Source organism: Thunnus maccoyii, chromosome 1 (genome assembly GCF_910596095.1).
Source record: "Thunnus maccoyii chromosome 1, fThuMac1.1, whole genome shotgun sequence".
NCBI classification, from domain to species: Eukaryota; Metazoa; Chordata; class Actinopteri; order Scombriformes; family Scombridae; genus Thunnus; species Thunnus maccoyii.
The window spans coordinates 33559362-33584913 of record NC_056533.1 but is presented as its reverse complement, the minus strand read 5'-3'; the positions used below and the strand labels follow the sequence as shown (position 1 = coordinate 33584913).

Genomic DNA, 25552 nt, shown 5'->3' with positions numbered 1-25552 from the left:
TTCCACTTCCAAAAGAAAAAGGGGGAACCTGTGCGCTGAACATCCATAATATTGATGATGTATTTTTTTTTAAAGTCGATAAAAAAGTAAGAGCACAGACAGAATGATGCATTAATTCACAAGAGAACAGATGTGCAACACATTCTGTTCCCGCATTGCTTCATTAATTATATAATACCGTCACATCCTCCGGAGTATAATCACATAACAGTTGATGATAGAAACACATGCATGATATGTTTCTGACTTGTTTGCTAAAAATGTTTCCTAAAAATCTGGATAAAAAAAACAGAACTGCTTGTTCGACTTCCTCGGCAGCCCAGCGTGACCCTTCCAGGTGATAGAAAAAACACAAACACACACACACAGAATGTTTGTCTCTGTCACGCTGCGACGCCTTTACGAAATATTTCCCCCAGAACGTTTACCACACACACACACACACACACACACACACACACACACACACACACACACTGACCTTCACCCATGGGCTTTTCTCATCCGCGTTACAGAATTCCCACTTGCATTCCACAGGTCATTCACACACACACACAAACACACACCTGCCATTCCCATCATCATCTCTCTTTCTCTCTTCCCCCTTTCTCTCTCTTTCCCCCTCTCTCTCTCTCACACACACACACACACACACACACACACACACACACAGTCACTGCCTGTTAAAACTGTTTATTGCTCGATCTCGATCGATCGTTCTGTCAACTGATAGAAAAGTAAATGACGATACCGATGAGTGAATTTATCTTTTCCTTCATATAGCGAGTGTGAATGTTAGTGTGACATCACAGTGAGCAATCCGAGCACATCGCTTCTGTCGTAACTCGTGATGAGAGTTTGCTTTTTTTCTCTTACATTTTACAGACGCCACACTGAAAACAACATATTTAATACTGTTTTTAATAAGATCATACTGGTTTTAAAGGATTTTCACCTGAGATTTTGTCTCAACACGCTCAGACGCACTCTCGACGCACTGATGCCAAAGCGGATAACTGTAGCGGAGAAAAACAGGTTTGATTTTTCTAATATTCAATATAAACTGTGATAAATCCTTTACTTCTCTCCATAGATGAACTGAAAATAGCCACATCTATTTTTGCACGCTTATCGACTGTATCCAAGCGAGAATGTACATGTCTGGCTCGTACATGTCTGGCTTGTGTGTGTGTGTGTGTGTGTGTGTTCCGTGTCTTTAAGAAGATGTATGTGTGTGTCTTTAAGTGGCCTTGAGCAGCAGAGTTAATGGCCTCCCCTTTACTGTACTACAGCAGAATCAAGTGGCTCTAATGGGACCGATATATCTGCCTAAACATCGCTTATCACGCTGACTCAATGGATGAATGGATGGACAGATGAGAGAGAGATGGAGAGGGAGAGGACACTGTGTCTGACTGAAAAACAGATGTGGACCCTAAAGAGCGATAGAGGACGTCTGCGCGTCTAAAACGAGAATATTTCATCCGAGGAGCTTTAATAAAGGTTTTCTCTTTCAGTCCAAAAAACAGGTCGTTTCACCTCCAGATTACTGTCGTCTCTACTGGAAACACTTACTCACAGTGGAAATCTGGAGATCTGTGTCCTTTTTTTGAAAAAAAAAAACTCTTTTGGCTCCGTGTTTGACATTAAGCAGCCAGACAAACACACACACACACACACACACACACACATGTACACCTGTATGACAAACTACAGAGCTTCACAGCAGCGGGTTTTGAGGGTAAACTGTGTGTGGGGGGGGGGAAGGGCACCTTGATGTCGCTGCCAGAGACTGAAAAATATGTCTCGCAAATAAATACATTTAAAAAAAAAACATGAAAGGCAAAAAAAAAAAAAAAAACAGCTACTGCCAAGAACGAACAGCAACAACCTGTGTGTGAAAATATTAAAGTCGAGCTCGACACCTTTCAACGCCGTGTGTTTGTTAAACACTTTGACAGAGACATCAGTCCTTCCATGTAGCTGCTGCTTTTCTCCTTTTTATTATATTTTTTATATCAAAAGTTGCCTTGACAAACACCTCTTTACAGGAAGAAGCTACTTGGTGTGATGTCACATCAGGATACCGACGTCTTTTTGGTTTCAAACTTAAGTTTTTCAGGTAAAACTATAAGAAGTGGCTAAAGGTCACCATGATTTGTTCTTGCAGCCTTTCAGATCATGACTGCATCTGCATTAGTGGAGACTTTTTATGAGATGTAGACAGAATTATAAAGTATAAGGGTGTACACATAGGCATAGCCAACAGAAAGATTCAGCAAGTTTGGAGACAACTATTAAACTTAGCTGTTGTAACTGAGTTGACTCCCCTGACTGTCTCTCACCTCCTTCACTTTTTTGATACACTCTGTTCACAAATTATTCATGTTCTTGCATGTAAAGAGATTCTCCTCCGAAGCTCCAAATATTTCTTCACGCTGCTCTCTGGTTTCTACTTCTCTCTTCACTTCTCACGTCTCAGTTTTGCTTCTTTATTTCTTTTCCTGAAGGCTCCAACCAGCCACATCTGCAGTATTCAAGTCGAATAGATTTTTCTTTCGTTTCACAAACCGAAAACAAAACATTTCTAATTGTGGATTTGAATGTAATGGCTAGCAGAATGCATGGTTAACTGTTGGGGGCAAGCAGACCACTGTACCACTAATCTGGGTCACTACAAGTCAAAAAGTGTGCATGCAGCACATCAAACCCCATCATAACGTGTTTGAATTACATTTTTCTGATATTTTAATAGTTTATAAAGCCTTCACATGTATTACTTTTATCAATTTAAAAGTATTTCCCTCGTTCCTGCCCCGACACCGCCCTCAAACTCAAAACAAATCCCCTCTGTCCCTCTCATCCATCTCAGTCTCTCCTCCTCCTCTCTACTCGCTCTTTATTTTCCTCTCACAGCCGATCCCGACAGAGGCGGCTTATCTGATTCTAGGCAGCTCTGGTCGGTAGCCAGCGCATATTTCAGTCCGTCAGAGCACAGCGGCGCTGCCAGCACAGTTTTTCTTGGCAGAGTGTCCGGGCGGCGGCCTGTGTGATGGGCTTTCTACCGTCCTCCTCCACCTCTACAGTAAATAGACCTCCTGCCTCGCCCGGGCCGCAACGCCACTCGGCATTTATAAACCCATCAAAACCGAAAAACCTACTGCAGGATCAGGTACACCGACTTTCTGAGGCTGACATCAATCTTGTATATAAGACTATATATATATATATGACTATAAATCATAGTCTGATGTATCAAACAAATCACCTCAAAACTCCTGACCAGAACCTGGATGTCACTTTTTATCCATCTTTATATTTTCTCCTGTGTCTGAACACTGAAAGAGGTTTTCCTCACTGTAATCATCCTGTTCCTGTTCATACCGGCTATTAAAAGAATCCCTTTCAAACTCACTTTCAATGTAGCCTAAGTGATGGAGGCCAAAATCCACAGCATGTCCACACAGTCATTTTTGTAAGAAAATGCATTTAAAAGTTTATTTGAAGCTTATATGAGCTTTTAACCGTCTGAGTTAGTCATATCAAGAGGATATCTGCCACATTTACAGTCTTTTTAGCATCAAATTCCCTGTTTGTGTTTCCCTGTTGAGTTGCTATGGAAATATGGTAACAAAAATTGGGACTTTGGCACTAAAAAAGATTGTAACACTGAAATATATCTACTTGATTTTATTAATTTGGACAGCTGAAGATTCATCTTAGCCTCACATAAACTTTTAATTTCATTTTTGCACATACGGAGGACTGTGGATGACCTGACTGCTATTTTAAGACAGACTTGAGAAGTTGTGAACCCGTCCTTTAAAGCAGCACCATGATGTAAAAATACTCCTTTACAACGAGTTTTGCTTTCAAAATTTTGCTAGTGCACAAAAGTATTAGCAGCAAGTATCAAATATAGTACAAGTACCTCAAAACAGTACAGTACTTCAACTGAATGAACAGCAGAACAGGCATCAGTGTGTGCGTGAGTGAGTTTTGCGACGACACCATCATAACAAGACATTTTACTGCCCATCACGCTAGATTAATGCAGAAACATTTGCATGTTGCCATGACAAATCTCTGCTGAGTGCTTGACACCAGCGAGTAACACTTGAGTGCTGTCATCAAGACGCAAACCCCCACTCGTTTCTTTCTTAAGAGGCTGAATGTCAGGAAATACTCTAATGCGGTCTAATGATGACATTATATGACTATTAGGATTAGGAGTGAAGTTTATAATTTCTCTAATGTTGCCTCGCGTGTCCTTTGGACATCCACCTGCAGCTGGTAATCCATCTCTTTATACAGATTATACTTGGGCTACTTGACTGGTTTACTGGCCAGAGGATAATTATTTTTGCAGGTATAAACAGGAGGGAAGGATTAAAGTGATAAGGGGTGCTACAAAAAAGGCTGACAACAAATGGAAATTCTTTCAAAAAGAGGTAGAAAGACAACCTCGTGTCAGAAAAAGACATGCAATATCCTGTAAGAATATGCACAAATTGCAAATAAACTCACAAGTCTCACATTATCATTAATACAATGTTTGTTTCCAAGCAAGATTAGACATCTAAAGTCTCCAAAATTGGGTGCAATGTTCATAAGAATCCTCAATACATCAGTGAACAAGACACAAATCTATATATAAAGTAGATGACAAGCTATTCTTACAGTCTCTCCGATGGTGGCGCAAGGAAATAGGTCACATGGTCATTAGAAATTCTCTTTGGACCATGGATGTGCTTAGTAAATTTCATGGAAATTGACCGTAAAAGATTTCAATATCTCTTGTACAAGTGGAAGTTGTGGCCTGCTAGATGAAAGATCACCTGAATCATCATCGTTCTCAGGTGACCAGGGACATTCATATCAAATTATTTGGTGATCTGGCCAGCAGATTGTAAGAAGATACCTTGCTCTGGATCAAAGCGACCATCCCTTGGGGCAACCAAATTAACTGTCTGTGTGTCAGTGAAGCTATTTTTGATAACAGGATGGTTTTAGAAGATGTCAGACAGGTAATAAAGATGCAAACAACAAACACAAAACTGATTCAGCCAAAGCAAACAGCTGTGGTTGTCTGGTTAAATGACATTAGATGAATGCATGTTTCTACTTAAGACATCCACAATGTCAACACTTTTCACATTGAGAGCAACATGATCAACAAGTTACCAAAAAGTCCCAGAAGACCATTCATTCATTACAAAATTTCTTTTTGGCTGAAGAAACATCAACAGTCAATCAAATCTTGATAACTCCCTTATTACTCTGCCAGTATCGTTTTTTTTTTTTTAATTAGCAATAGTTCCACCTGGCAATGCTTTGTGTATCTTTGCCTTTTGCTGTCATGTCCGCAACTAACAAACTATCAATCATTTTTATTAGATTTGTCCTTTAATTATTTAGCCTATAAAATGTCAGATACAATAACAAGTTCATACCGCAAGTTCTCAGAGCCTGAGGTGACGTCTGCGAAAATGTTTATTTTATCTGGCAATCAAGAAATCCAAAGGAATTACTGTAGTTACATTTTTAGAAATTATAAATTAGACTGATATGAAATGAAGTATAGTAAAGAAAAAGCATCTGACACACTTATCCTCACAGCAGTTGGTGGGTGATTGATTCTTAGACCACTGACGTTCTTCATCTAAATCACACAGGTTCATCTAAATTTGCTGTCTCTCCCTTGTCATTTGGCACGAACCCAAAATGCTGCCAACCTGTAGCAAATGTATTCTTTTTAGAGGTCAACTCTGTCTTAAATTTGGAAATTTTTTACCTCTCTGACCTGAGGAGGAGCTGTCACATCATGGTCATGAAAAATATCCCTGGTTACCTCATCTCTGTCAAGTGCTAAAGGTGCTTATTGATTTTTAAACCACATCAATTCTGAGAACAGAAAAATAGTAAAGTGACTGTGTACGACTAAAACCATCTGAGAAGCTGAGAAGTACGGAGGTGTCAAGGAGGCCGATGGATCACTGGATGTTGAGGGGAAGTCAGACAAATGTTAGAACTGTCCTCCTTCATTTCAATGAGCAGCACCCAGCAATACACTGCGTTGTCCAATAAAACATGTGCAAGCGCATATTCCAGGTAGGTATAGCTTATCTTGTACCTGTAGCATTGAGTTATTTCTACTGTTTACCCATAAAAACAGAAGCGAATGACTACTGCAGTGATAGCAGTGCAAAGTCCTCAAATTTATTTGATGTTTCGTATTTCATTTACAAACTGGTAACACATTAACACCAACACACTGCTGTTGTCGGTCTGAACTACAGCCCATGCAATACATTGGCATGCAAAATGCAAGTTGAAACAACATATTTTAGACAGTTGAGCAGACAATAACACAAGACCTGCAAGGCTGTCACCCTTACACATAAAATACAGTTGATCCCAAAGTTAGAAACATTGTCACCATTAAATAGTTTGTCCATCAGAGAGCACTGACAAGTTCATTTTTCAACTGTAAAATGTCCCAGTCACTACACTGGATTTTAAAACTGTCAATTATCAATGTCATTATCATTATAGGCCTCAAAAAACCCATATCAGTCTGGCTTTAGTCTGAGCACAAGTTAAATCTGCCAAATTGCTTTATAGCACAAAAAAAGCAAAGAGGATATTCAAGAGCAAAGAGCCGAAGCTGACAAAGTTTATGCTGACGGCAAATGATCAAATCACTTCTAACATGCTTGAACAAGACTTAGACACATCAACCAATATTCTCCACCTTGATCATGTTTATTCTAATTGAGGTCCACATCAAGTTATCGACGCTTTACTCTTTCTATTCACTTATTTTGATTAATTGTACCACATAGCACTTTTTAAAGAGGTCATATTATGCCCCTTTCCCAGTTTAATATTTTCATTTTCGTGGTCTATTTAAAAAAATCTGCATGTTTTTATGGTCAAAAAGCACCTAGTTACAGCTGCACAATCCATGGATGCAACCCCTCTGTCTTCTCCTCTCACTCAGCTTGAAACTGGCTATTTTGTGTCTGCTCAATGCCCCTCACTTCTGATTGGCTGACTGTTTTCTGAGTGACACACATCCAGGACAACCACAGGTAAGTGATTGTAGCTTACTGTAAAACCAGAGCTCTGGGTAAAACTCACCAGTAAATTGCGAAATGAAATGAAAGGAGTGCACATAAATTAGGTAAATAACATAAATATATGTTGTTTCTTTCAGGAGGGGGCGGGCCACCCCTCCAAGGCAAAGGTAGGGGAAACACTGACCATATAGTTGTGACATCACAACCTTACAGATGTCCAAAGAGCTTGTTAAAAGACACAGTTTCTGAATACAGGCTGTGTGCATTTCTCCATGGACATTTTGATACTTCCACAGTATTTATTTAGCACCCAGACCTGCTTTATAATCAAAACAGAAATGGAAATCTCCCTCAGCATAATGGATCCTGTTTAACCCTGACCCATCACCTCGGCTTTATTTATTTACGCAAAGAACACATTTAAAACCTACTCAAACAAGCTAGTACAAGATTTACAAAGAAGGTAAAGCCAGGCCCCAGACCAACAAGCTCTTTGTCTCTCTTCTTATTTCTGTCTCTTTCTCTGCCCTCAATCAGCCTCTAATCATGTCCTCTTCTGTGTGAACAAGTGTGCTTGCCTCGTTTACTGAGCAGGGAGTAAATATTTAGGAAGGGGGCGGAGGAGAGGAAAGAGCTAGCATTGGGCGGGGGTAGGAGCAAGGGTGGGGGGGAGTGTAGGAATGAGAAGGAGGCCAACAGAGGATGAAGAAAAAAGAAGAGGAGGATTATGCTAATGTGTCCAAACAACTACGGTCAAATCTTGAGACCAAAAGACAGACGGAGAAAACAACAAGACGAGAAGAAAGAGACAGGAAGGCCGACGAACTGACTGAAGGAAGAATTTCAACCACATAGTGAGAAATGAATGAGAAAGTCTCGGATTAAAAAAAAAAGAAAAGTGAGTCGGGTTTTGCAGGTTTCCTGTGGTCAGAGGGCAGAGAGAGAAGAGGGATGCGGGGGACAGAGGGAGGTATGGAGAGAGGAGAAGATGAAGGGGTGGAGGGAGAAATTGACACATAGAGAAGGAGGGAATGGGGTCCTAATCTTCTCCGCTCCTGTTTTCGGATCAGTTGAGCTCCCGTGGTCACAGCTGCTTTCTGATTGGCTATAACTGCAGAGAGTGGTGGATTAAAGGAAGGAGGGGGTATTTCTTATTTTTTTGCCCTTGTGAGAACCAGTCTGAGTTTTAGATATTTGGAGTAAGGACACTGTGACCGGTCCTCACTTGTCTTTTTCAAGGGACTAGTCTCAGGTTTGGTCTTGGCTTTAGAGTTAAGATGAGAGTTAGTTTAAGCCAGAGATACAATAATACAATAATTTGTGCAGCACTTTGGTCAATTCTAGTTGTTTTTAAATGTGCTCTATAAATAATCTTGACTCGATATACTTCATGCCTTTCAAAATCTGACATATTCAAAATGACATTTGCCGATTAGAGATTTTCTTTGCTGACGATGAGATGAGATTTGTATAGATTCCTGTCAGAAAAATCAATCGTGTCTGATAAACTTTTTACTCCAAACCTCAGCACATTACAAGATAATGTGTGCAGACTGTTCACGGTGACCTGCCACAATTTAGGCCGGTACACGATGTTGAAGGTCAGTCAGTACGATCTGATGAAAGTTAGAACTGACCTTAATTATGTGAATTAGGTATGTATTGCAGTGTGGAACTTAAATCTGAGCTAAACTTACTTTCAGGGCATGAAAACAAGGCATCTGTAGGTTTGAGGAAATAAAATTGTTTAAAACAGTTTAACACAGAATTATCAAAATAACCAAAATCTGTGAAAGTTATTATGTAACTGGACATGAAGTCTGTGTTTCATAATCAAATAATAGGCAGATTGTACCATTTATGTCCTGAATTTAAATGTGGATATTCATGTCAGAAAAAGACTTCCAGTCAGCTGTATTCAAGGCTCATACTTTTCAAGCACTGAAATTAAAAATATTTATTTTAAGACCGATGCTGCTATGCAATTCAACTTATGAGGTTGTGATTTCCAAATGGGAAGTCAAATACACACTATGCTTGGCGTTTCAGTTGTGAGAACACTGTCGCTAGGCAACTGACAACAAACTGACTTCTCCTTGCTCCCTTTCCAAAATGGTGAATGAGTGTCTTTCTTTCATTTCAACATCGTTTTAAGGAACAAGAAAGTAGTACACAAAAAAATGTATAGCCTATTTATTTTTTTCAGAAACTTCCACAGCCTTCAAATACATTTTTTTTAAAAAACATTAAAGAAAAACAGGTCTGAGAATATTTTCTGTGGTGAAGTTGTTATTGATTCTTCTCATGAATATGGTAAATCTAACGCCACCTGGAAGCTCCGTTATATCTGACAGATATCCTGAAAATGCATCCAATGGAGGGTCCTCGCAAGTTAGTGTAACAAATGCACGTGTGAGTGTATACCTGTGTGTGTGTGTATTTGAGTTTATAGTACACACCCGTTCCCCAAACCTCACATACTCGTGTGAGCCGACAGCAGAGGAAGCCAAACCTCATGCGGCGCTTTCAATCACGTACAAGAGAGATTTCAGAATCATTTCCTCTTCCATTTCATCTCACATCCACCCCAACAACACACACACACACACACACCTTCCTCTGCACCCCTGCCTCCTCACTCTGGTCAAAAGCGTTTACTCTTTCACAACCTCACCCCTTTAAACTCAGCGGGAATCCGACAGTGTGTCCGCAAATCTGTTTGTGTGTTTGTGTGTGCTTACTGCATTGTAACTATAATGCAGAGAGAGAGAGAAATAACTTGAAGGATGGTCTGAATCAGCGAGGGAAGGGAGGGAGGAGGAGGAGGAGGTGAGAAGAGACGAATGTTGAAATGGTGAAAGCAGAAGATGTATAAGTCTTCCAAGGTTATCCGGTCCTATCTGTTATGGTTACTGTTGTTATGAACAACCTGTATCAGCGTGTGCTAATAATTTTTATTGCCTTGAACTGGGAGGAGAGATCAGGAAAAACTGAGAAACCAGATATGAGATAGAAGACACAAACATAAATCAGACTCAATTAGACTGTTTGCCTCATCCACTATCAGAGTATCTGCAGAGTTCAGAGGGACACATTTAAAAAGGAAAATACTGTTCTGATGGCATCGTGTACAAACCAGCTGGACATACGAACCCTTAACACACAGGGGAAAGACATGCAAGAAGACTTCAGGACAGTTTGGTTACATTTTTAATGGTTAAACTGGGTTTTTGTTATCATTTGCACAAACTTCTCATGATTCATTTCACCTCCAGAGCACAGCAATAAAGTTGTGCAGAGCTGTAATGATTAGTCAATTGACAGAAAATTAATCAACAACTATTAGTTACATAAATTAATCATTTTTGGTCATTTTTTTAAGAAAAAGTCTCTCAAATGAATAATGGTTTCCTTAGTCTTCTTTTATAGCAAACTAAGCAGCAAAAAAAAGAGTTTCAGTGGATTATAAAGAGAGCAATAACAAGTTTAGGACCTCGACATGAAACAGGCATCAATCTTTTCATCACTTTCTCTGTCCTTGTCCCCTTTCATTCACTTTCCACTTCACTTTGCCTCCTCAGACTGTGCAGCCCTCTACACAATGAGCAAGCACTTAAATGCATTTGTCATTTCCATAGGAACCACATGCACAAAGCAGCAGCATAATATAACCTTCCTTCTCCTTATGAGGGTTTATGGATATGGAGCTGGCTGCCAAGAGCATAAACATATATGTCTCTAATGGAGCCAAGCTTCATGTCAAGAGTCCCTCACAGCTCATACATCTGGCCTGCTATCAAACACAGTAAAGTGTATTACTCTGACTGTGTGCCACCCAGCGCTCCGTACGACCCGCCGAGCTCAGGCAGCTGTATCGATGAGGAAAAAAAAAAAAAAAAAGGAGTGTTTTTAATTCGATGAAATGTCTGTGCGAGTTATGCCTTCATTAAATTTCATCAGGGCTAATTAGTGTCCTGTCCTTGAGATGTGCGACCCTGTAACGTACTCTTCCTGCTCTTCCGCTAGTGAGGCGTGAAAACAGAAGGTTAAGGTTACTTTATTATCTCCCATAGGAGAAAACTGTCTCGCATTAAGAGAACCGCTGCATCAAAACCAGACATTACAATAAAAAGGCATTTAATAGGGACACATGTGCAAACATTGGCCTGAGATAAAACGACCCAGCAAATTAGTCACAAAGCCGTTCACACTGTTAAAACTTACAAAAGATTCGAAGATCTCAAAACATTCACATTTTAGTGCATGAATTAAGCAACAACTCATCTCACTTTGCATGCTTACAAGTACACGAGCAAGCGGTGGAAACTTCAGTTATCATAGGGTCTCCCTGCTGTTCTGTCTGTCCTCCAGGAGTCGCCCATTAATAAGTTTAACTGACAGAGGGACAAATGAATGTTTATAACGGTTGCGCTTACACAAAGGGACCCTGTACCTCCTTCCAGAGTTCATGAGTACATTCTCAGAGTTCAACTAATGGGAACGGTCAGATAAAATCCTGTTGGCCTGCCGAATAGTGGACCGCTCAAAGATGTCTTGGGGAGTTAGGGGTATGGGCGTTCCCATAATTTCCCCCTGCCATTATAACCAGACTAAATATTTGTGCTTTAAACTTGACCATTAGGTTTTCAAACCAGCTGGTAATACCATAACGTAAGACGGACTCTATAGTAGCTCTATAAAAAAAATTAACATACTATTCCTGCAGACACCAAAAGCTCTGAGTCTCTGAAGGAAATGGAGGCGCTGATGGATTCTTGTACAGACACTTGGCACATGTTTGTGCCAGTTAAGCTCACTATCAATATGATTGGCAGGGAGATAGCTGTAGCGTCTGTAGTGATGTGGGTGTTTGTACCAGACTGTCATGGTGAAGAGGAATTGAGCCTGAAGACAAAGCTCTTGATTTACCGGTTCATCTTTCAACCATTAAATATTGTTATGAACTCTGGATAGTGACCAACACAATAAGATTGTGTATACATGGAGCCAAAATGAGTTTCATTCAGTGTGTCTTGGCTCAGCCTTCGGCCACATTCAGACTAAGATTAGCCTTCCATGAAAAATGTAGCCTCCTCATTCAATTAAAAAAATAAGGCCAGTCCATCCCAACTGTTACTCACACTGGATTTTCTGGATCATATTTGATGTCTCATCGGTACTGAAAGCAACAAGCTCCCACCAATATGTGGAATACTATGTTATTCAAAAAGGTGTGCTTGAAAAACAGGGTTTTGTACCTATAAAATTAGTTTTGTAAGCTTCTATATTCATATTTGTACCTGGAAATTCTGTGCTGCAAGCTTGCTTAAACAGTACCAGACAAAAGGTTTGGACACGCTCTCTCATTCAAGTGAATGGGAAAACTTTTGACTGATACTGTACATACTCACAAGCTGGACATTTCAAGGTTTCTGCCTGCAAAGTGCAAAGTTACAGGTTTCAAGGTTAGGTTGAACTCACTTCTTTGTCCGCTCGGCCATGTTTATGCAGTTTGTGTTTATTCCAAACAATGCCAAAACAATGAAGTCACTGTGATTTGATATTCACTGTGGAGGATTACACAAGAGTTGACTAATTAATTTTCATACTGTACTGAAATGAATAGAAATCAATCATCCAGAAATCAGAAACTATACAGCAATCATTTGAAAACGGTTAGCATAAATGTAGAGAAAATAGGATTCGTAGTTAAAGGCATAAATAAATAATCCCTCTCACTCATCACTTATGACCCACTAGAAGTGTGTGGAGGTGTATTTATCTGCAAGGACCCCACCATCTGCCTTTAATTTATTACCATCTCATTGTTTCGTTTCGCTGTGTTCGGGACAGTTCTGGGTGTCAACCTTTGGGCAGTGGGTGTGTAGCCCCCAGCCAATAACAGTACGCAGAGTATGAGGTGGGGACTCTATCAAAACCTAGCGACCAGGTTACATCGCTGTCTCTGCCTCTACCCCTCACAGAGCAGAGAGGCCACAGTGGACAGGATGAAGCTCTGCATTTACACAAAATCTAGCAATGCGGCAGGGTTGTGCGGAGGTGTGGGCATGTTTATTTGTGCTTTAGAACGCAACCACCATGAAACAATCAGAAAATAATGTTTTATTTACCTGATTCACGGCTTTGTTCTCGCTCTCGTCATGCATTCTCTAGCTCACACAACCACGGCTGCTCTCTCTCGCCTGCTCACTCATTGAGCCAGGAAGGAGGGGCCAACTTTGAATGCTGTGTGTTTACAAACAACAACCGACAAATCCCACATAGTATACCTTTAAGGGGCTAAACTGGCAAACAAGTGGGTACAATCCTTTAACTTAAGATGTTTTTTTGTTTTTTTTTTGTTTTAATGGGCAGATTTATGATCACCCAGCAAAGACCTCTCCCCCCTTCCACCCCGTGTGGTCCACTATAAACAGACAGATGTTACATGTGAGGTGAAGAGGAGAACCGGCGGGCTGTAAAGTCCATTTCCTCCTCACCTTGACCCTCCAGCAACTCCTTTATAGTAAGATAGAGTTCCTACACCGACGTTCACAACTCCACATACTTGACTCGAACACAAACGCACACACATACACACACAAACGCATGTACAAAGGGAATTCACGCATGCTCTTCTCAGTTCCCCCCGTCAACTCTTCTCCACTCCCTCTTTGGTCTCTGAGCAGCTATGAAATTTTATCTGAGGGAACGAAAGCACAAAACACACACACACACAAAACAGTCACATCTGAACAAGACAATTTCCACATGATTCCCACATCGTAATTAGATCAGAAGTTTACACAGACAGCTTCATAGAAAGTCTACCACTTTGTCTCCGTTCCTATTCTCCTAAATCACAGAAATACACACACACACACACACACAAACACACACACATTCCTCTTGTGTGGAGCAGGACAATTGCGCTTTCTCTCTAAATAGTTAAATTGGTATAAATGATAAATACCTAATCTGTGTTAAGTTCAAACAAAGTCTGGATGCCACAAACTACAACGCCACAGTTCTGCCGAAAAAGAAGTATTCCTCTGTGTTTATCTGCGTGTGTGGGTTCATTGTGATGCTACGCTCTCACGGTCGCACGTCCGCAGTTCCTGCTGAATTGTGGAAACCGCTCTCTCTCTCTCTCTCTCTCTCTCTCTCTCTTTCTCTCTCTCCCCATCCTTTGCAGCCCCATAAATTCAATTCTTCGCTGTGTTTAGAAAACGCTGTTAAAAACTATAAAATTTCACTCCTCGGGTTTTACGATCCGACTCGCCTTAATTCAATCAGCGTAATAGAAGCTGAGTCACGTGGGCCGAGACACACACACACGTACGTACATACACATGAAAAAGGCACACACTTCTGACTATGTGATCTGTTTTAAAAAGGGCTTTCAGTTTATAACACACGGAATTGTGAAAGCAAACAGAATTTTCAAAAAAGCAAACACACGACAATAACATGGTTTTTCAGACCGGTTAGTTGGGATTTAGTGAAATGTGACAGCTGGAGGACACTGTTAGATACTTAGAGCCTTTCTCTTATGAATGTACAGAGAGTGGTCGGATTTTTGGAGTCACAGAGAGGATTTTAACTTTTTTTTTTGGTCCCATCAACAGTTCAAAGATATTCAAATTACAATAATATAAAAGAAAAGCAGCAAATCCTCACATTTGAGAAGCTGGTACAAGAGAATTTTTGGGCGTTTTTGCTTGATATATGAGCTAAATTATTAATCTAATTAATTGCTTGTCAGTTGAATAATTTGTTACAGGATTAACTGTTTCAGTATTACTACAGTACTAGAGCAAGCCAGGGCAGTAAACCAGATTCATGACTTACAGCACAAACACGGGAAGTATCCACTTAGCACATTTTTGATCAAAGATATGCAATTTTCCCATGACTAAATACTAGGGGTGTAAAGTGTGTGTTTGTCTCCTGCTGGCTCGCTACATTTCCCGTTCACATACCTGCTTCAAACCATCCGCCACATTCCCACACACTGAAAGAAATGTCGGTACCACCATGATCACCGCTGCCTGTCGTTTCCATTTGCAGGCTTCAAAAACACGCAGCGGTAGCATAAAATATCCCCGGGGGAACCACACATCTTGCTACTAATTTATGAAAATGATGTGCGTGCTGATGGGAAAGTTACCAGAAGGAAGCTTCAACACAAGATGAGTAATGCTAGTGTTGGCAGCTAACGCTTCTTCCTACTGACCCCTAGCTCCCTAGAGTTGAAGGTAAAAAAAACTGTTACTGAAGCCACAAGCTGTTTTATTTACATGGAATCCATATAGCCAACGATCAGGTAAACAATACACATTTATAACAGCATTATAGTGAAAAAGAAGTAAAAAGTCATCTAGAGTCTCGCAGGCAATGTTTAATACTGTTTGTGTGGCAGAAGACAAGACTGTTCTGGATTATTTAGTATTTAAAATAAGTAACGAAGACATAATTTATTGTTTAAGTCACATTTACAATTAAAAAAATTCTAATTGCAGCTGAATCTTATCGAATCAGCAGTGTATCATATTGTTACAAATGTATCTGTATCATTTTTGAATTAGATCATGGATTGTGTCTCTAGATACTGATCACCTTGTTGTAGAGGGAGAGATACACACCCCTAATAAATACATGAATGAAGTTGATCTGGACATTCTCGGTGTGTGAGCAGGAATATTTGAATCTACATTGCATTGGGACTAAACACTGAACGGCTCTAGATGTATTATTCGATATCTGGCTACTATAACAAATGAATGTTTGCGATATGAGCTCTGCAATTAAAAGATTGACCGGAGTGAGTGGAAGAGGACGACTGTAGTGCGACTGTAGCGCGAGCAGAGGATTGATCAGACGGTAGTAATGGATTAGAAAGGTCTAGCCAGATGCTCTGATATCTCTCAGCTGCTTCCATGTGTCTCCTTAAATAAGTAACGCAGATCAATGCGTGACAATCAGACCCACTGAACGTTCAACCGGCCGCAGATCAATAACACTTAGCATCCCCTCTCCCAACCCCTAATTAGCTTAATGTGACAGAGAAAGACTGATGGAGAAAGAATATCAACACACACATACACACACATACACACACACACACACACACCTCTCAAAGAGGCTTACCAGGTGTCAAACAAAAGGGCAGCATCTGCTTCTTCTGCTCCATGAGTGAGCAGGAGAAAAAAAAAAAAAAAAACAAGCCCCTCACATTTGACATTTCACATCGATACATAAAAGTGTAAAAGAGGCGCGGCGGTGAAGATCTCCTCCACTTGACAAACTGACATGCTCTGCAGGAAAATACTCCTGTCTGGCTCCGCTGCCAAGACTTCCCTCCAGCCAAACGCTATATGGTGCCAAAAGTCACTCAAGCATTTTTCTGCGCGGGGCATACAGCATGCAGAGCGCCTCGGTCTGCTTCTGCATCAGAAATACTACCCTGCCTGGACCAGTGACCCATTCACTGTTTGACTGGGTGATGATGGGATCCATATGGGCCTAATTATATATTTTTTCTTTGTATTATAAGTCTTTACTTATGCAGGAAACGTCTGCCTGAGCACACTTGTGCCTTTCTAGCAGAAGTCATGCAGTTATACAAATTTACACCAGGGAACTGTCTAGTACAAACAGTGGTGAGGGATTAATGTCTTGCTCAAGGGCACCGTGATAATATAAAGAGGTGGATTGCTGATTTACTCTGAAGAACTACAGTAGTAGCAGTTTTTGATACTATCAAATTAGATTTTCTTTCTTTTATTCATTTATGGGTCTAAAAAGCATTAAATGCAAAGATAGAAAATCTTAAAAAATGAAGTTAAATTCAAACTAATTAACCTAGAATAAATATCCATATCAAAATGTTAAAAACAACAATAACAAACATCTAAGGGTGGGTATCCAACTGATCAAAATGAGTGTGTAGCACATAGCAAGTGTCAAAAACTGTTTACTTGCTGATACTTTCTATGTGCTACTAAAGGTTAACATTGAATGTCGGGTCAGATTTGTGATCTTTTTTACTTATTCTGTGATCAGACCGTGGTTTAAAGATTCTAGGATTATTTTATTAAGACAAAACAGATGCTTGCGTTCATACATCATTTAACATTTGAGAAGTTTGGCTACTTTAATTCAATGAAAACGTAGAAAAACATGTTTATTATAGTCCTGACAGTAAGGTATAGTGTAGGAAAAAGTGACTTCTAGTAATTAAAATCTGGTTATAAATCTGTCTCTCTAAACAATCGGGGGGAAAAAATGTTTTGACATTAGAGGAAAAGGTATGTTTTATCATCTCTCTGAAATGGAAAAGTCACTGTCAAACTTGATCACTCACCAACTGGGCAAGCATGATTTTCAACTGGATCACAAAAACCGAGACACGTGGATCGAGCATCAAACTCAATAAATAGGCCACGTCCATGTCTGCCGCTCCGGTCGCTCGGTAGGACGGATTCAACGTTGAGTTTTTACTTTCTAAAACCAAACTCAAACTCTCGATTCGACATATAGCAGCTTCTACTGGCTGCTTCTCGCATGGACGCTTCAAACCGGACGTATTTAGAGATAAGAAGCCTTAGGAGAAGTCAGAGCGAGATAGAAAGAAAGTGCAAACTCACTGCATCCGTCCTCGTCGCTGTGGTCCCCGCAGTCGTTGTCTCCGTCGCACTGCCACTGGGCCGGGATGCAGGTACACTCCCCGAACGCACTGACCGCACACGTGAAGTGGTTCCTGCCGCATGAACACTCAGCGCTGCCCTGAACTCCTGCACACACAGAGAGGAAGAGAGGGTTAGAGCTAATCAGCGATTCAGTCAGTTATACTGTAACTAACAAGCTAATTTTCCCAATTCACTCATCACTGACTTAAGGTTAAAGTATTATATGAACAGATGGACACATTTCAGTTAAAAAAAAAACAAAAAAAAACCTGCTGCTGATTCAGACAACACAGCATTCAGCAGAACTCAAAAAAGTCTGAGCTGGATGTTGAGCAGAGTGGGGAGTCTGAGAGGGGAAGGCATTCACTGTGACACACATGTATGACAGGACTGCGGTTCTGTCTGTACTCAGGCCAAACCCAGGAATCCAGGATTGAATTTTTCTCAGCCAGATAGTCCGTACACTCGCTGCAAATTCACAGTGTTTCAATATTTGTTTTAAAGAGGGGGTTCGCCACGAAGAACTATGCAAATAAAATTATGCAAAGTAGGAAATTCATTGGTCGAAGCTGCCAAAAATACACACATACAAGTATTACAAAATAAAAGCCATTGTCGACAGATTAGTAGTAGGCTACCAAAAACACTTGATGCCATCTGAGGATGAGGATGTGTTCTTAACTATTAAAGTCGAGATGAGATGAAAAATGCCTTTTTAACCCTTTTAGATCACATCTCGTCATATTGTGCACCTATTTAATATCATATCATAATATCACGACATCCACCGATCAATCAATCCTCAACTTTCAGCAGCACAGAGCTAAGATTCATTCCGACACACCCACTTCTCAACGTTCAGATCAAATTCCTCCCCTCTCGTTTCACTTGCAAATACGTCACAGTACGGAAGTCAGATGCTCTTGAAATGCTGTTTCATCTGGACTTGAACTATCCCTGAGAGAGATTTAGAAAACCACAGCCGAGTGTTGAAAATCTTTTATGTTTTAGTTACAATTAAGCATTCTTACTGGAAGGAAAAAAAAAAAAAGTAGAAATGCTTTTTTGCTAAATATTAACAGGATTTTTCTTCTGCAGCTTCTCTGTCACAACTCCGACAAGCTGTGTACTGTAAACCATACAGTCATGCACTATGTCACCGAGCAGAAATGAGACTTCACAAACTATCTGGCCTGTAGCCATACTGCAGTGTGTGTGAAAGTGATTAATATGCTTTCAGCTGGACAGTTTGTGCCATACAATGAGAGCAAAAAAAAAAAAGAAACACATTGGATCTTAATATGAATGGCTTTCATTAAACGAGGCTCTTCTGTGTTGTGTGTGTGTGTGTATAACAGAAGAGACGGTTTGAACGTGAAGCTGTAGCGCCTCGGGTACTTTCAGTCCTCAGAGTGAGGAGGTTTTATAAATCTGTGTATGTTTGCGTGTATGAACATGTACTGTGATGTTTCCAGCTCAGATCCCTTTGTGATAAGTAGGACGGAGCGTCTCTTTAAAGCAGCGACTGATTTATTCAGTGGATTTTACCCTGAAGGGTCTCCCTCGCCGCCCCCCCTTAAAAAAAAAAAAAACACAGATGATATGAGACTGTTGCTGGACTGTACTGACACCTATCAGTCCAATGATTAATGAAGTGATTCATGAGGTTCATGGGCTGAAGAATTAATAATTAAGACGATTTACCTGTCCGACAGAAAACTAATCAGGTGTGATTTAAAATATGCTGATGACAAAATAACATGTTTTTTTTTCTGTTAAAAGTTTTTTGCTTGCAGTGAAAACTTTTAATACTTTTATTCTTGACTCATTAGAACGGCGGTTTCCAACATTTTTTAGCTTGGGGAACGTTAAAAAGGGATTTGTGGCTCCTTGTCAGACATTACACGCCCATGTGATGTGAACAGTTAGCCAAACAGTCACTTTTATTTCTTTATTTCTGAGTAAAAAAAAAAAAAAATTAGAGCAAAGTCTCAAAAATGTACACTGAACGTCAGCCGACGAGAGCTGCGTGTGACAGAGGTATCCGTGTGATCTCTCATATATCGCTAACTGACTCTTCTGAATCAGCCTGTTCACATCTGTGCACGAACAAACACGGTATCCCAAAATACGTAGACAAACAAACACAAGGTCCCACCACGGCTGAGGAAAAAAAACAAAAAAAAAACACAGAATCGCCACATCTTCAGACGCATCACAGCGAATCACGTCCAGGGAAGGAAATAAATAAAGGTTTCCCATTTTGCTCTCACTTTGAAGCCCATTAATGACCATCTGTGTGTGTGTGTGTGTGTGTGTGTGTCTATTTTGCTGAAACTAGCCTGCCGCAACAAACCCAGAGTTTCTTGGAACGCGTATGTGTGCATGGATGTGTGTGTGTGTGTGTGTGTGTGTGTGTGTGTGTGTGTGTGTGGTTCCTGGCCTCCTCACAAAGGCATCAGTCAACCCAGGAGGGCCTGGCAGAGTGAGCTCAGTAACCTTCAGATCCCTCCCACAGTACTAAATTAATGGCCTCTTTCTTTTTTATTTCCCTCTCTCTCTCTCTCTCTCTCTCTCTCTCTTTCTCCTCATTCTTCTCTTTTCCACCATCCCCTCTTCACACTTCCCCTTCAGCTGCCTCCCTTCTTTTCTCTTCTTCCCTACTTTTTCCCCCCCTCTCCCCTCCCCTCGTTTCCAGAACTCTCCTTCTTCTCAGAGGGAAACGGGGATGGCGTCATCCGAGTCTTCCCGTCTTTCACATTGTCTCGATCGTTTTTTTGGTTTTTTTTTGCACAATCTGTCATTCTGCGGTCCGAGAGTGTGACTTTTACCCTCCGTGACTGACAACCAAGGCCTGAAAATCCCAAACAGACGGGATCCTGATACATCAGTACACTGACAATAACTGCAGCGCTGCAAGCTGTGCTGGATTTGTAACTTTATGCTTGTCTGTGTTTTATTTAGATATATATATGTATGTGTGTGTGTGTGTGTGTGTGTGTGTGTGTGGGTGTGTGGGTTTGCACTGGGGTAAATTAGAGTCTGTGAGTTAGAAGCAGAGGTTGTGTCACATGAAGCCACATCACAGGCCGTACATTTGTCAAACATGCTTTAAAAAGCAGAATCCACCAGCTCTAACCAGTGCCAAAGAAACTTCAGCGGGAAACCATCACACACACACACACACACACACACACACACACACACACACACACACACATGCATGTGTGTACAACACATATATCTGATATCTGGACCATACCGCAAGATGTTGCCAACAGGTAGAAATTTTGATGTCCTGAGAGGCATCGACCCCTTTAATATATCTGGTTGTATTAAACCAATGAAATGTGGCAAATCAATGATCAGAACTGTTATTTTTTTTATCAAATGGTTGCTCACTTTCTCAGCTTTTGCTTACTTCCAGGTAATTTCATTATCTACTTTGCTACGGCGATATGAAAATCACATTGACGTGATGGACGATTTTATGCAAATTGCTCACCGCTAGCAGGGAATCACAGGATGATTCAACATTACTACGCAGGTAGTTCTGCAATACGTGGTACATTGCAAGAAAATCCTCTCCATATATCAAAATATTTGTGTACTTAATATAACAAAATATTGTTCCCCACACGGGAATCAAACCTGTTTATTCACTACATTATGTGAGATATGAAACACTGTGTACTAAACTAAAACGTCTGAGCGTTTTAACACAGAGTGACATGAACATTGTGTCAATATTTCAGGGTCAAGTAGCTGAACGGACATACTTCTGCATTCAAATGACTGCAAGAAGAAAACAAGGAAGAAGGAAGCACCTGTGCCTCTGCAAAGGTGAAACTATGGTTCTCTGGGACACACGTAGGCGAACGTGCATGGGGGTGATTCGGAGAAATTTGCATCGCTTGTTTCTTTTACGCTTTTATACTTGTAGCATGTTTATCTTTGTTTCCGTTTACATTTCACACCCGCCTCCAAACAGCAATCAAGTTGATGTTTACATGTATCGAACCATAAATCCACCTTAATGCAACCGTTGCTGTAATTGTGTCCCAAAAACTCTTAATCGCACCACTAACAGACACTGCACTGATGCGGACTGCAACCTGTCGTGTAGATGAATCACGAGGATGAGCAAAGACCTGCTGATTGTTTATAGTATGTTCTGGGAGAGAAATACTGCAGTTTCTGTCCTAAAACTGCATGTAAGTGCCAATAGACAAAGCAAACATTAGTTCATAGTTTTGTAACTCTGCCACCGAAAACAATCACAACTTGGATCGAGGAGGCAAAAAAAAAAGATCCTGATGTTAACTGATGAGACGAGTAAAAGAACAACACACCCATTATCAGTTGAAGAAACAAGTATGAATGTGTATCAGAGCCAGCAGACAGACTGGTGACTCCTTTATATCGAGTGTGAACCTCTTGAGGAAGTAAAGAGAGCCACTCTCTAGATTGTTATGTAAGGCTACACACACACACACACACACACACACACACACACACACACACACACACACACACACACATCAGCAGCAGCGGCAGCCAAGCATGGCAGCCCGGCGCTTTCAAGAGCGCCAGCATGACAGGCCTCTGATGCATCGCACAGATAGCAGATCACATGCTGGGTTGTTTTGAAGAGACAGTAGATCACTTTGAGCCGTAAGTGCAAGTTTAGCAACAATACATCATTCAGTCGATTAGAGGATGTTCGAGTGGAGCAGGTACGGTAACCTCATGAGAACGGTTGAGTTTTTACCCGAATAAATCTAAATCTAACTTTGTTTTAAGCCGACTGAAATGCTGACTTGGGGGGGAAATTAAAAAAAAAAAAAAAACTGAAGAGAAGCATCACGGGGACAAAATGCTGCTACGGGGACAAACTTTTCTGAACTTTTCTGATGTTATCGTACTTCCTGTAAGCTGATTTGAAAAGTAAAAGCCTTCAAGCAAAAATAATTGTATGGTCTGTGTTGTGAAATAGCCGCAGAGACAGTTCAGAAGCAAAAAGCTGAACAGATTGAGATTAAAAGTTGGGTCTAAATCTACATTTGGACAATTTTCAACCACGTTTTTTGTCAGTGGGTCAGTTTGACAACGTGGGTGAACTATTACTTTTAATATACAGACAGGTGACAAATTAAAGGAAAAACCAACATAAAGTGTCTTAGTAAGGTGTTGAGCCACCACGTGCCGCCAGAACAGCTTCAGTGCACCTTGGCATTGATTCTACAAGACTACACTATCTACACCTCATTTGGTGTTTTGATGATGGTGGTGGAGAGTGATGTCTAACATCAGTGCAAAATCTCCCATAGGTGTTCAACTGGGTTGAGATCTGGTGACTGCGACGGCCATAGCATATGATTCACATCATTTCATACTCATCAAACCATTCAGTGACCCCTCGTGCCCTTTGAATCAGGGCATTGTCATCCTGGAAGAGACCATTCCCATCAGGATACAAATGGTTCATCACAGGATAAAGGTGTTCAGAACGACTTTGTATTGATTTGCAGTGACCCTTCCCTCTAAGGGGACAAGTGGACCCAAACCATGCCAGCAAAATGCCCCAAACAGCATAACAGAGCCACCGGATCCCCTCACTGTAGGGGTCAAGCATTCAGACCTTTACTGTTTTTTCCTTTATTTTGTCACCTTTCTGTACATCCAAGGATGAGTCAGTGACATCATGCATTCAGTCGGTGACATCATGCATTCAAAAGCTGACAGCCAGCCCCTCTTATTCTGAAATTTGAACATGTTATACAGAGAGAACAAAGGAGACATTCACTCAGCAGTGTTTTCTGTAATACAGTTCTCTAAAATTCACACAGAAATGTGACAAAAATATGTTAAAATAGAGTTTGAGTCTAATTTTAAAATCTTCTGCTCCACTGTTTTTTTAAACTTTTGATAAAAGATGCAGCTGTGTTCTAGTGAAATCCTGTTTAAGAGATGAAAAAGTTTAGTGGTTTTAACAATCAAGTTGTTTTCAATACTACAAGTGCTGCTAGGGCTTTCATCTACATGATTGTCTTCCTTCTGCATGCACATTGTCACTCAACTTGATTGAAAATCTGTTGCAGAACAGCAGATCACCACATCTGTTGTTGTACAGTGAAAATATGACAAGTCGCTTGTTCGGAGATAGTGATAGGTTAAACCCACAAACATGCCGGGTTGATTGACAGAGTTCATGCCCACTGAGAAAAAGCAGGTAAGCTTCTGTGAAGCCGCTGTGAGTAAGAAGCAACCTCCAGCAGAGAAAAAGAAAACAAAGACCACCAAAGATCCACCACTGCTACAACCTCAAACTGTCTAAACAAGCCTGGTGTGGAACAAGACAGGTGGTCCCCCCCCCCCCCCCCCCCCCCCCCACCTCCCATGCTCCCCCAAGGTAAACACGATCCCGCAAACCCACCCTGACACCACGCCTAAACCTGACCCACCTACAGCAGCCGGCCGCCAAAATCCTGTTTTTACCAACCAAACCAAGCCGGAAGCTGCCACGTCCTACCAGTCTTAGATCTAACCAGGTGGCATTTAACCTCTGTTTCGCTATTTCACAATTTGCTGTTGTTGAATAGTTAAATGACGAGGAGTACGAAGGGTTGAGGAGAGAGCAGTGGGGCCAAAACACACAATGGTAACCCAGCCCGGAGAGTGGGTGGCCACGTGCTTTGAACGATGTCAAAAGGCTGCCAGTTAATTAGGCGTGGACCTCCCTGGAGACTACCTGGAGGGTCGGAGCTGCGTCTTTCTTTCAGCGTGAGTGTACCGCTATAAAAAGTGATAAGCTGGGGGGAAATTGGAGGGGAGGGGGAAAAAAAATTAACCATCTGACAATACGAAGGGTAAGATGGAAGTGTGGAGGGAATGAGTCAAGCCTTTTGTCCATCTTCTGTCTTCCTGCCACCCTTCCGCTGCTGGTGTTGAGCTGTAAAAAGCGTCGCTTCACAGAAGACAGCTGCGTCTCAGCGTGTCAGCAACTGTTCAGCCCGAACCGTCCCAAAACCAGCTGCATTCAGCTGCGCCGCACGGCGTCGCGCGGTGCTGCACAATGAGAATGGACACAACTGGCGTCCCACCTCGCTGTCAGGCAACAGTGTTCATCCTTCGTCACGTCTCTCGCCGTGTGAGACCGCTGACACAACGTTACGCCTGACGGATCGCGTATACACGACGACTGTTCACCTGTAATAACTGTCATTCATGATTCACGGTTAACAGAGGAGACTGCCAAACTTCTGGCTTTCTTGAGGAAATGTAAAAGTAGTGATGGATATTGGAAACATTGTCCCAATTATAAGAGGAGCCTCGCTTTTGTGACGCCTGCTTTTGGAGACGTTTTAAAGCAAAAACAGGCAGATATTCACTAATATTCTTGCTATCTTTCAGATGCACAGGTAGCGTCACACTTAGGCTAAATAAAAATAGTATATCAGTAACACATTTTTCAGTTTTTTCATTATGAACTGAAAAATAACGAACAAAAAAAACACACCGAGTCTTGCGAGATGCTGGTTCCCAAATGAAAAGAAGAGAGATATTTATGAAGATGCTTTTAATTTTAAATTCTATTGATTTATATTTCAGCACATCCTGCCAAGTCCATGATGAATTAGATGATACATTGAGTTTAATACTTTGTTTCTCAAAGACAATCAGCATCAACTTAGTTCTTTGGTGTTTTCCCAAATGGGCCACATAAAGATCTTCTGACTAATTTGGATTTTAAGAATTTAACTTTTGACATATTTGTTG

General features: G+C 41.0%; 1 protein-coding gene across 2 annotated transcripts in view; it reads right to left on the bottom strand.

The window, feature by feature from the left end:
- The window catches only part of lrp4 (low density lipoprotein receptor-related protein 4), a 116083-nt gene that overhangs the window by 45693 nt on the left and 44838 nt on the right, over nucleotides 1-25552 (bottom strand). For both annotated transcript variants that reach the window (XM_042388707.1, XM_042388758.1), the window contains exon 2: nucleotides 17732-17878. In XM_042388707.1, coding sequence (XP_042244641.1) covers nucleotides 17732-17878 — 147 coding nt within the window. The remainder of the gene's footprint in view (nucleotides 1-17731; nucleotides 17879-25552) is intronic.